Genomic DNA, 13,272 nt, shown 5'->3' on the forward strand with positions numbered 1-13,272 from the left:
AGAAACTGGGATTCAAGGGGACACAAATCTAGAGTTGGGGGAGGGGTAGTGCCATCAGCCCAAGCCCTGGGCCCAGCTGGTCTCCAGGGGTTCCTGCCCCTAAAGGCGGCAGTTCCGGGATCCTAGCACTTTTGCCCCAGGGATCCTCAAACCTCTGGCTCATTTTTTTTCCCTAGACCATATAGCAGGGTGGGTAGAGGGTGGTGAGTAAGAGCCTGTTCTGGGGGCCTCCTAGTTCATGGGAAGGGTATGGGAGATTTGGCTGAAAGGGACAGGAAGTAGGGCCCTACAATTGAGGAAAATGAGGCCTTCCCAGGCCATGGTATGTAAATCCTTCCGGCTAGTTCCTGGAGGGGGAGGAGGCCCCAGGCTGTCATTCTGGGGTGTGGCCTCAAAGCCCGACTCAAGGCCGCTGCTGGTGATCTTAAACTGCTCACCCATTTAAGAAACGGCTGCAAAACTGGTGGGAGAAATGGACTGGGCAACCCACCCACCGCACAGGGTTAGGCTTGTTGCTAGGAGGCAGGTCACTGGGAAGGGTCCAAAGGCTCTGATTCTGGCTGCTCTCCAAGAGAAGAGCCTCGCTAAAGGCCAGGGGCGCTGTGGTGCTCTGCCTGCCACCTGCTGGCACCTCCTGGTAAGGACTGCCTGGGGAGCAGGGGGCCTGCTCAGCCCACAGGGCTGCCAGCCGGGGCCTGCTCAGCCCACAGGGCTGCCAGCCCAGGCCTGAGCACAGGGCCTAGAAACTGGGATGCTCGGCAGGATCCGAAAACACAAATCTAAAGAGAAAAATACGGAAAGTAAGCGCTAAGGCAAAGACAGGGAATTCTCAGTGGTCTTTGCAGCTCCACCTGGAAAGCAACACCAGCGGTCACAGTCCGCCCTACAAAGTTTAGAGTTCCAGAAAATTCCAACTGTTCTGGGTAACAAATGACCCAAGAAAAATTCTCAGGAACTGGACGAATAGGGAGGAAAGGAAAAGGAGAAAGAAATACTTGTATTCCTTTTTTTTTTTTTTTTTTTTTTTGGCTGCACTGGGTCCTCGTTGCTGAGCGCGGGCTTTCTCTAGTCGCGGTGACCGGGGGCTCCTCTTCTTTGCGGTGCGCAGGCTCTGCTGTGGAACACGGGCTCTAGGTACGCGGGCTTCAGGAGTTGCGGCGCTCGGGCTCTAGGGCGCGCAGGCTTCAGTAGTTGTGGCTCACAGGCTCAGTGGCTCCGCGGCATGTGGGATCTTCCCCGACCAGGGATTGAACCTGTGTCTCCTGCACTGGCAGGCAGATTCTTAACCACTGCGCCACCAGGGAAGTCCCTGTATTCCTATTTTTAAAGTGATATGGAAGATAAAGTCACAGTGAGTTCCACATATTTCAACCCTTTGGCTCAGCCATCTCACCGCTAAGCATTGTGTTTGCAAAACGATGTGTGTAATGTACCACAACACTGTCTGAAACAGCAAAAGATGGGAAATAACATTAACACTATCAGCAGAGGACTGGGTTAGATAGATTTTGGTAACAAATGTAATGGAGTATTAGGTAGCCAACAGAAACGAAGCCACTGCATTTATAGAACATTTTCTAAGCTATATTACTAGCTGAAAAAAGTATGCTCCCATTTCGGTAATAGACACACATACGTGTGCACGTTGCTCACATATGTACAAGGTTCTTCTGGAAGGATACACAGGAAACTGTCTCCGGGAAGGACAACTGGGAGCAGAGGGGCAGGTGGACTGACTTTTCAGTGACTGCACTTCAGTACCATCTGAATATATGCCACTTGCATGTATTACTTATTCAGATTAGATATTTTAAAGCACCCTTGGGTAGAGAAATAAGTTATGGGGGTGGGGATGGGGACATGAGGAGGGCTGTATTGGCCAGGGGTCTCTAATGTTTATTCTTTCTTTTTTTTTGGCACCACGCAGATTATGGCATCTTTGTTCCCCAACCAGGGATCAATCCCTGGCCCACAGCAGTGCAAGCGCGGAGCCCTAACCGCGAGACCGCCAGGGAATTCCCAGCTAATGTTTATTCTTGTACACGAACAGTGAAAAGCTGGTGCACACCTACCCCCAACATATGTATGTTGTTAAACCATGATAACTGCCATTTTGGAAGATCAAAATGGTTGACTGCTTGTGGTTCAACCCAATATTTATTTACAAGTTATCTTACATGTACTAATGAATGAATATTTCTGCATATTATATAACACAAAGTGAGGAACTAAGTAAGGCTGAGCCAGAAAGTTAATATAAACCAAAGGCCTGCCGTGTTCTTCCCAGCCCCCAACCCCTCCCCTTGGAGACCAGCACCCTTTGAGGTGGGGATCAGAATCAACTCCGCCACAGCCCATCTCAGTGAGGAAAACTGTTACTCCACAGAGGCAGTTTTTCAAAGGGAAAATTGCTTCAAATCATGAAGCTTACCACTTATAAAAGTCAGGCCTGATAATGTTAATTTGGATTAACACAGGAATGAGAAGCTCAGCCCCTTCTTCTTCTTATCTCTGCACCTTCCAGGCACATCGCCCTCGCAGGGACTCAACATGACCCCAGCCTGGGAGAAGTAAATGTGTTCAGAGCACAGCCCTGCTCCCTCTCCACGCCACACCCAAACCCAGTGCAGCATCCCCAGTCGGGCTTCCGATGTGAGCTTTTAAGTGTAATGATGCCTCAGTAATTTGGAGTAAGGCTAAGGGGCAGAGGAGTCAGAATAAAAGCAAAAACTAAGTCACACAGTGTTTCAAAACAGCATACTTACTGCTCTCTAGCTTAGGCCATTTAATACTTGTTTCAGTTCCCTTACTTAGCACCCAGGTCAAGAAGTCAAGAATACTCTCTTTAGAATACATACTTACAGGGTACTTACATTACCCCAGCACCCAAAGGCTCAATCTTGGAGTCGGAAATAATGCTAACGCCTGCTTCCTCCTCTTTCACAGCAAGGGATTTTCTTCTAAGCAAAGAGAATAAACTCCATTATAGGGTAAGCGGTTAACCTAATTATGGATCCATTTCCTACAGCACTCCGAAGGCCCCCAAGATGGGGACAGCAGCTTCGACAGGCCATGCTCTCAACCCTCACTAGCCCTGTCCAAATTCACAACACTTCCCTCGGTCCCTCCCCTAGGCCCCAAATAGCTTCTCACCTCCTGCTTTGTGGGTTGTTCCCGTTCTCCGTGGTCAACTTTTAGGGTCTGATGGTGCTTAGAGCACTTTGAGCTATTTCCTCATCTCCTGGAAGAGGGTACTTGAGACTCCCTAGGAAGCTCTATACAGGCACCATCCTCCCAGGATAAGACATAAAGTGCCTGGATTTTTTTTTAATATCTTGTAACTACCAAAAGGAGCAAAGGACAACCTATTCCCATCTTAGAGATTAGAAGGTTAAAGACCGGAAGCCAAGTACTATTCCAAACCCAACAAAGCTGGTGAAAGCAGTACCTTCTCAGTGGTCCTGGCAGCCGTTCCAGGGCAGGGGTCACTAGTGGGGGCAGCTAAGATGGGAGGACACAGGCCACCCAGCAGACCACCTCCACCTGCACCTCCAACTGCAAGGGCAACTGCCACCTAAATACACGTGTTCCTCCGCTAGGATGGTTGTTCCTCTAATCAATAACTTGATCAAGGTCATAACCTTATCCTCTTTTAAACTCAAGCAAACTTAAGCTTAGCTGATAGCCAAAGTTGCAAATATCACAAGTATGGTAGGTAGGGATCTCCCGGCATTTTTTCCTAAACCAGCCCAACATAGGGAACCTAAGTGATCTCTCAAGACTCTTGTATCTCCAGTATGTCTGGCCAACTTACAGGAAAGTTGTGAAGTCTCCTAATCAATGATTAAACTTTACAGAGAAAATATGTATAAAGCAAGCCATGTCTCTAACCATGATTATACATACACAGAGGTATTCATACACATAGATATGCTTTTAATAATATATCTTTTTAAGAGTAGTCCTACTCTATATCTAGCAAAAGTCAAACTGTGAGAGTCAGAAATATCTTCAGGTTTGCTGTGTGCTGTCCTCAGAGTTAAGGAAACCACCGGGATCCCATCCTTCCCTCCCGGGAAAAAGGAGACTGACAAAAAAGGATACAGAAAGCTTCTGGTTTCCATTGTTTTTAGTTTTCTTTTGTTTTTAAGGAAAAGTCTATGTAAGAAACTTCCTTAAAAAAATCCCTTAAGTTCTGCTACCAAAGACATAGGCAAAGACATCTAAATAGCCACAGAGTCAAAAAAAAAAAAAAAAAGTTTATTTGAGAACAAGAGGAAGCTTTTGCACATCTGACAAGGTAGACGTGTTTTGATAACAGACGCCATCCATATTTCAGCTCTACCAATATTGCCACAAATGGAACATATTTTTTCTAACAAAGATATGGACATAAGTAAAGGACTATGACTAAATAGAGTCAAAGGAAAGGTGAGGCCCCACAGCTTATCCCTTAGACTGATTCATGACATAGGATTGAAATCGAACAATCCAGTCTCCTGATGCAGTGGTTCTCAACTTGGTTTCTTATCAGAATGCCAGGGACTCTTCGAACGAATATCCCCAATACTAGGCTGTACCCGAATCAGAGTCTTGGGGAGTGGGACCCAGGCACTGGTATTTTTTTAAGCATCCCAGGTGATTCCAATGTGCAGCCAAGGTGGATGGCCGCTGCTCCAGAGGCAGGTAACAACCATCAACAGGCTCCTCAGCCCATCCACCCTGAAAGGAAGGGGCACTTGCTGGGCATCGCGGCCTCTCGGTGATCCTGTCATTCACCTTGCTCAAGGACTCCAGGCGTTATCAGCTTTGGGTACAATTTAGAGCCTTTCCATTTGCCTTCGTGATTTTTAGAGCAATATTTAATCAGGCAAATACCATCAAAGAGAGAAAAGATGGAAAAAGAAATTTCTGTAAGGCATGATACGAATAAGTAAGTGAAAAAACAATCTCAAGTTTAAAAGTGAAGGATGAGAAGTCAAAGCCTGTGAAATTTTATTTGTACAAAAGAATAAAAATACCTATTTTAAAAGGACTGATTTAAACTTATGTTTTTCAGCTTTTCCTGTTCCTTGAACATGAAACTGCTTCCAACTCAAAAAGATTTAAGATAGGTAATTATTAAATAAACACTCTTTACCTTCCCTCTGCAAAAAAACAAAAAGCCAAGTCCCCATTTTATTTATGGTAAACCAAATTATTTTCAGTTAAGAGTATTGGCAACTGCACGAAACAGATTATCAGATATGTCAGCAGGAAGGTATGAGCTGTACAATGGCATTACAAAAAAGTCCCAAAAGAAAATAAGATGGTAAAAACAATCATAGAAAAATGATAAAACACAAACAAAATAAGAAAACGCCAGATATTTACAGCCTCCCTCTGAAATGTGACTTGTTCTACGTTCAGCATAAAACAAACCTAGAGAACATTTCTCGATGTGCATCACAGATGAAGCTGGTGCCAGCCAGTTTGACGGGGGAGACATTGGTTCCAAGAAGGGAGAAATGCACAGTTAGCAACTTGCTGGGATTAAAACAATGTCTTGGGTCTTCCTGCAATTGTTACTGAAAATGACACAAAGTAAATGCTCCGATATGGTCTCACAGAAATGACTTGTTTGTCACCACATTTCAGAACAAACTACTCAGAGTCACAGGCACCGGGTCTGGGAAAGCAGAGATGGATGGCCACGTAGCCAGGTGAGGGGTGTTTATCTTTGTGAGGTCGGAGGAGGGAAGCAGGGCTCTATAGCCTGGACGCTTGTGCACTAATGAGTCTTCTAATAATCCTGAAGAGAGAAAAACAAAAGTCCCAACTTATTCTCAGCAGAACACTGATAAATTCTCACCAACAACCCTGCTAGGCTATTGCTCTGTAGCCAAAGATTCTATTTCAGATATGACAGACAATATTTCACATCGAAAATGGCTTGTCTTCTGAGTCCACAAAGGGACAGAAACATCAATTCTGCCTTATTAGACCTGAGAACTCACCAGTTAGAGGCATGGGGGTGATGAGGAGGGATAGTATTAACAGTTCATTATTTAATCAAAGGAAATTTTTCTTCAGTAAAAAATGTGTGAGCCTGTCTCTCTCCAAAATATAAAGAAAGTACACAAACCTAAAAGTCAAAGTGCATCCAGATGGATACTCCAGACTTTAAAACAAGAACTGTGACCCCAGATTAGGAACACTCAAGCTCTGAAGACAAATACGTTTTTCTAACCATCTACAAAAATCACCAGCCTCTCTGAAATGGTCTGGCTGATACTTACAGCTCGTGGTTTTTTGTTTAACTTCAGATCAATCCTGTGATAGGAAAGATAAAAGATATTTGCATTTTAATTTACAGAAAACGGGTCCAAGAATCAGCTACTGCATAGGGCACAAGCTATAACAAAGACTATTTGGTTAAGTAAAATCCACATTCTTCATTAGACTATGTCATATTTAGTTGTTTACCCAGATATTATTAAGCAAGTATTTATTAAAAACATGAGCAGATACTCTTGCCACAAGGTAAACTTAGATGACTCAAAAAGAAATACACTATGGCAGTTATAAAAGTCGTACAATTTTTAAAAATTATTCCAAAATTACACGTTAAAGAGCTTGGATTAGGAGGGCATGCTCTACGTTAATACGTTAGCTCTGCAACTATGTTGCTGATAATCACTGAGACACTGAGTGATTAAGAACAGGAAAGAGACTAGGAGTTTGTATTCCTGGACATGAAACAAAAAAGAAATTCAACAAATTTCAATTTTTAAATCTTTCCAGAGCAAAACATCAAGATCTTAAACTATCAATCTCCTTATGAAGCAAAGCCAGGATATCAATTTAAATATGAATCAAAGTAAAGGTTACCTATTTTTAAGGAAATTAAAATGCATAAAAGTGAAGTTTACTTAACTTTGCTTAAGTTATTAAACAAAATGTTACCTCCATCACGTTTTTCTGTTTTTAAAAAAAACTTCCCAGCCTAACCTAATATACATACCTACAATTAAACAGATAAACTATGGGTTAGAAAGGTCTCAAAAAGGCATATTTGTCTCTACACACTAAACAACACAGCACAAATACTAATTCAAATCAAACTTACTCAAAGTCATAATCAAACATGCCAGACGGGCTGAGGGGCAGCATTTGAAAGGAAGAAAGCAATAGAAATTAATATCCTAATTGAATAAATTAGTTGATTAGCCACCCTAGCAAGATTTGTAGAAACAAAATCACTTTTAAGAATCTTAAGCCACAAAGTTTCAAACATCAAAGCACCAAAGATTCTGTGGTTGGGAGATTCCCTTCCCTCAGTGGATTTCATATCAGAAGAACAGACTATAAAAAGAAAAGTTATTTCATTAGAAAACTAGATACCTGCAGGCCTTCTATTAACTGCCAGATTCAGAGTTAGAACTTTTAAAATATTTAATTATAATGAAAAATAAACAGGGCATTTAGAAGAAATAGAGAACAAAGGGTTTAGTCACATAATGAAAAGTGCTTTGAAGACAGTACCAACAACTCGGCATAATACACTTTCACTAAAATGAAAGATAAAAATATCATACATTTTTGAAAATAAAAAACATTTTGCAATTTCTAACTCGGGTTTTATATTTAAGCATGTCCAAACATGGTACTCCTTTTCTCTGCATTCATGCTAGAAGCCAAAGGTTGAATCAGAGTCTAATTCCAAAAACCACAGAGCCATATTACTCTGCCCCTGAACTGGTGAGGTCAGTTAACGGTTTATGTCAGGGCTACAATTATGGAACGCCGAAGTCTGCAGTGCGCCTGTTGAAACAAAGGGAAGTTGACATCCACAAGCACCCAAGCCGTAAGGGTCCAGATGGGAGCAGCCTAGAGGAGAAGGCCGTTTCGGGCCATCACCACTAACAGACCATGGGCCGGGCAGACCTCCAAAGCAAATGTTAACCAGGGGCACGACACCAGCTCCCTGGCTCCAGAGGCTTTCAGACTGTAGACAGGAGGTAAAACAATATGCAAAACGGCTGTATTTCCTCCTAGCCAATGTTTGCAAGAGTGAAGCTGGAAGAAAGCTTAACTTCAATAACCTTTATGCAACAGTTTCACTTAGGACATTTGGGAAAAGTATACAGTAAGTGTACAAACCAGGAACTGTCAGAAATTTAACTTTCAGCCTAACTTAACTTTGTTCAGAAATTAAAGAAGTAGACTGTACCTACTTCATGAAAACGTCACAAACTACCTAGAATTCTAGAGCTTGGTACAGTATCAAAAACCTGTAAGAGCAGCTATAGGTTATACTGATTTCAACTTTTTTCTTTAAAGACACTGGGACTTATCGTTCAGATATCACATAAAATGTAAGATGTTAGAATCTTGTGATCATTTATGAATGCTAAAAATTATTTGATAGATTTTTATATTCCTAAAGAGGACAAATTCAAAGTTCTTCCTTTTTTGCTAGGGTACTTATTTATTTCCACTTTGATTTACTCATCACTAAACAGTGTCTTACACATGGTGGGTATTCAGACTTTCGTTGAAGTAATTTACTGTTGACTTTTATCTGACAATATGGGGTGTGGTACATTGAAGGAGAAACGACACTGTACGGGGAGCAAAGTTACAAACATGTGTAGACAAAGTGCTCCCCCGCCCCCGTCCCCCAATCAGTCAGACCCACTAAGACATTAGTCAGGGGCAAGGGGTTTGGGCCAGACACAATTCCTGACTAAAGATGGCAGGAATCTGAGAAGGTGTGCTAAACCTATTTTCTCCAGAAAGAAGGCAAATCAGCTCCACTATCCTCCCTCAGGGCAGGTGAGTCCCTAAGGCCAACGGAGAAACCCAGCAGGATACTGAACCTGGGGAACACAAAAGGATCCTGCTTTCCAAACAGAAAGCCCCATTGTGAAGGCAATAATTAACATCAAATATCTTTTTAAATCCTAGTATTTTTCTGGAAGGAGTTAGTTCCTAGGGCCAGGAGAGGAAAGGGTAGGAAATGCTGTTACTATGGAAATCTACCAGCAATCTGCAAGAAGAAAGTTAAGTTCAATGCCTAATTCCCTTTTATCAGCTGATCCTATCATTAAGGAAAATAAGGTATTACCTGAAATAAACAATAGCTATCAATAGTCTAGTGTACCTGGAATGGAGAAAGTGTCCCAGACACTTTCAAGGAATTTACCCCTCCTCTAGATACTCTGAAATAGGAAAATAATTATCCCATTTAAAATGACACTGGTGTAAACTTAATGAAAGCAACACAGAGCATGACCTTTTTATCTTGACAATTTAAAAAAATATTTTTAAGAGTATGGATCTCTGCTGTTTATGATAAACTAGCGTCAGTCCTGTCACAGTGATTAAATAAGCTGTAGCCTTACCAAAAAAAAAAAAAAAAAAAAAAAAAAAGAGAGAGAGAGATGCAATTTTTGCTGTCTCTTACTGCACTTATGAGATTGGCGTGGTGATTTCTGGTTTGCAGAAAAATGTTAAGCTGCGGTCATTAGTCACTATCTGGAGGATATACTATTTCTGGGTCTAAAAACCACCACCACCATTGACAAGAAAAACTCTTAAAAGAATTAAAGAATCAGTTGATGCCAAGAAGGTTTAAACCCGTTAGAGTTAATTCTGTATTATCCCTGTATGCCACATCTGGCAAAGGTAACAGCTGTAATATCCTGGGTGCCTGAGGGAATGTTCTGTGGGACAACCCAGCCCAGAAGCAAACTGACTCTGGCACAGGGAAGCCCACCCATTCCTTGCACGCCCCCTTTCATCTCCTCAGCATGCAGGCTCCTAAGAGGAGCAGGACAAAAGCCAACCTGGTGGATATCTGGTTTTCATACCTCCCAGAAGAAGGTTTGAGGCCATTCCTTCCTCTAGAAACTAATGCATTACCCTCTCTGAGTTCAGCTGTATAATTTCCAATTATCTGAGCTAACAGGCCCCGGCATTATCCTATAAACCCCAAGCAGAGTGAATGCTAAAATCCTCTCTGGGTGGCACCTGACCTCTCTGTCCACTGATGTGATTCCTATCTCATTAGGCACTGCAAAAAAACACAGTGAACAAACATTATCTAGGAAGGTGCTCTCGTATCTTATAGCACTTATATTGTTCCTCTGATACTGAAATCAGCATTTTACAAAGATATATAAAAATAGAGAAATCATAAGCAATCAAAAAACTTGTATTTAAAAAGCATAAAGGCCCTATCAGTTCTGTCCATCCTCCAGGGAATAAGAATAGGCAGGGATCAGGATTAGGAGCCAAAGACGTATCCCACTTTTCAGCGTCCCAGCACATGCTAGTGGCATCTTCCAAATACTAGTACACAGATTCCATTTCTATTTCCCCTTTTCTCTTCTGAAAGGATTTCAAATTCACTGTATTAAACAAAATCCTTCATTCTCTTCTGAAAGGATTTCAAATTCACTGTATTAAACAAAATCCTTCACAGTTACTCTAATGCCCACTAATTCCTCCCTCAGAGAAAAATTAGCCTGTTTCAGTTGGACCAAATGAATTTCTTCCCATCAGCAACAGAAAGACCACACCAATCCTGAAGAATGTTTATTCTATTAAAGTCCCTTCACAGCAATGGTCACGGAAGCTCTAAGTGGGTAGGGATAGGGTGGGGGCATAGGGGGTGGGGAAAAGTGGTCCCTACCACTGACCTGTGCCGGTTTTTATTCTTTCGTTTTTTATGGCTGCTATGATGACTCCCTGAGGAAGTAGAAGAAGCAGCCTTTTGAGGTTTCACTCCCTGCACAGATCCATCCAGATCCTCAGGATCCTCCTGGCTGGGCTCATTTTCCTGATTGTGGAAGTCTGGAGAAGTATCACTTTCCGTCCCACTTCCTGGCTCCCCTGGAGGGAATAAACACAAGTCCCCCAAAGCATCATCAGTACTCCTCAGGCAGTTTGTCCATCAGTCAGGAAAGATTTTCTAAGCACTAACACATAGAAAAAGACTTGTTTCCTACCCTCAAGGACCATATGTTCTAATTGACAGGAAGATACATACAGTCAAAGTTACCAGAGTTCCTGAGAAACTTGTAATCTGAAACAATGTAACCAGAGGCAACAGACCTAAGGACAGCTGGGAGATTGGACCATACAACCAAGATAACCTTGCTACATAAAGGTTATTTAAATAAGAATATGCTAATGGCATTAATAATTACACAAGAAGCATTATCAAAAACATTACATAGGTCTTCGGGAGGTGAGAGGTGACCTTGGGAAAACATCCTACAGCTGGCCCTGGTTCCTTCCCAGACCACATGGGAATCCTGACTTCCCATCAAGAAAAAGGGCCCAGGAGAAGAGCCCCATTGCCTAAGTTGCTCTGAGAAGCCTTAAGAACATTATTTTAAAAATGGTAATAATACCCTTCACCTGACAGATATTCCCAATTTTATTTATTTATTTTTAACATCTTTATTGGAGTTCAGTTTCGTTTCTCTTTATGGCTGAGTAATATTCCATTGTATATATGTGTATGTGCCACATCTTCTTTATCCATTCACCTGTCGATAGACACTTAGATTGCTTCCATGTCCTGGCTATTGTAAATAGAGCTGCAGTGAACATTGTGGTACATGACTCTTTTTGAATTATGGTTTTCTCAGGGTATATGCCCAGTAGTGGGATTGCTGGGTCCTACGGTAGTTCTATTTTTAGTTTTTTAAGGAACCTCCATACTGTTCTCCACAGGGGCTGTATCAATTTACATTTCCACCAACAGTGCAAGAGGGTTCCCTCTTCTCCACACCCTTTCCAGCATTTACTGTTTGTACATATTCCCAATTTTAAAACATCCCTCAGATATATTAAATAAGCAAGTTCAAGAACAATTTGCATAAACATGTTTTTAAGAAAAATTACATGTATTTTGGTAAATGTATACTTTTTCTTCCTGAAAGGAATTTCTTGAAACTCTTAATACAAAAGGATGGGGGAGGAGAAGACTTTCACTTTACTGAACTGTTGAAGAATCCTAAATATGTACATACATTACCTGTTTCTAAAAATTGTCAAAAGGGGTTATGTGGACAGCAGAACCAGGGACCACCTTTCTTCTTTTCATGTCTTTGTATTACAAACTACTGGGAAGAGATTTCAAATTGAGTAGCACATGGATATGAGAGCTAAAAGTAAGAGGCAATCCCAAAAAAGCAGAAGAGAGAAATAGCAGCAAATCTCAGCAAACATGAAACCCTATTTTTGAACACTTCGTGAAAACAACACAAGAAGGAGCTCTAAAACAGGAAGCTAGAAAAAGTATACTGACCAACCCTGTCCTGAGGTTCAGGAAAACTGATTTCATACAAAAATTAGCACAAGAACTTCAAAACTTACTACACAAAGCTAGAGTAATCAACACTGCATGGTACGAGCATAAGAATAGACATATAGGTCAAGGGAACAGAATTCAGAGTCCAGATATAAATCCTTACATTTATGGTCAATTGATTTTCAACAAGAATGACAAGACAATTCAATGAAAAAAGAATCGTCTTCTGACAAATGGTGCTAAGATAACTGGATATCCACATGCAAAAGAGTGAAATTGGAACCCTATCTCACACCATATACAAAAATTAACTCAAAATGGATCAGAGACCTAAATGTAGGAGCTATAAAACTCTTAGAATCTATTGGATTAGGCAATGGTTTCTTAGATAAGACCACAAAAGCAAGCATGACAAAAGAAAAAATATGTAAAGTGAACTATATCATGTATGCAAAACTCTTGAACTGCAAATATCACCCAAAAAGTAAAAAAACCCACAGGGGTGAGGTGAGGGCAAAATGGGCAAAGGGGGTCAGCTATACGGTGACAGATGGAAACTAAACTTTTGGTGGTGAGAACACTGTAGTATATACAGAAGTCAAGATATAATGTTGTACATATCAAACTTATATGTTACAAACCAATGCTAACTAGAAAAAAAAAGAAAAAAAAATCACAACCCACAGAATGGGAGAAAATATTTGCACATCATATATCTGATAAAGACTTGTATCCAGAATACATAAAGAACTCTTAGAACTCAAGTATAAAAAGACAAAAAAAGGGCTTCCCTGGTGGCGCAGTGGTTGGGAATCTGCCCGCTAATGCAGGGCACATGGGTTCGAGCCCTGGTCTGGGAGGATCCCACATGCCGCGGAGCAACTAGGCCCGTGAGCCACAACTACTGAGCCTGCGCGTCTGGAGCCTGTGCTCCGCAACAAGAGAGGCCGCGATAGTGAGAGGCC

The 13,272-nt window shown here is 41.6% G+C and overlaps 1 protein-coding gene across 11 annotated transcripts in view; it reads right to left on the reverse strand.

Annotated features, from left to right (window-relative positions):
* Positions 1–25: 25 nt before the first annotated feature.
* Positions 26–13,272, reverse strand: part of MEAF6 (MYST/Esa1 associated factor 6) — a 30,261-nt gene continuing 17,014 nt past the window's right edge. For 2 of the 11 annotated variants that reach the window (XR_008616668.1, XR_008616666.1), the window contains exons 6-7: positions 10,686–10,878; positions 6,278–6,312 (exon numbers count right to left, since the gene is read on the reverse strand). Coding sequence is in view for 7 of the 11 variants with exons in the window: in XM_055082909.1 (XP_054938884.1) it covers positions 1,185–1,317; positions 10,686–10,878 (326 nt within the window). In the remaining 4 variants the exon portion in view is untranslated. The other 9 variants (XM_028486100.2, XR_003678664.2, XM_007101522.2 and 6 more) reach the window with 9 other exon arrangements.

The sequence above is a fragment of the Physeter macrocephalus genome, chromosome 3, assembly GCF_002837175.3.
Source record: "Physeter macrocephalus isolate SW-GA chromosome 3, ASM283717v5, whole genome shotgun sequence".
Lineage (NCBI taxonomy): Eukaryota > Metazoa > Chordata > Mammalia > Artiodactyla > Physeteridae > Physeter > Physeter macrocephalus.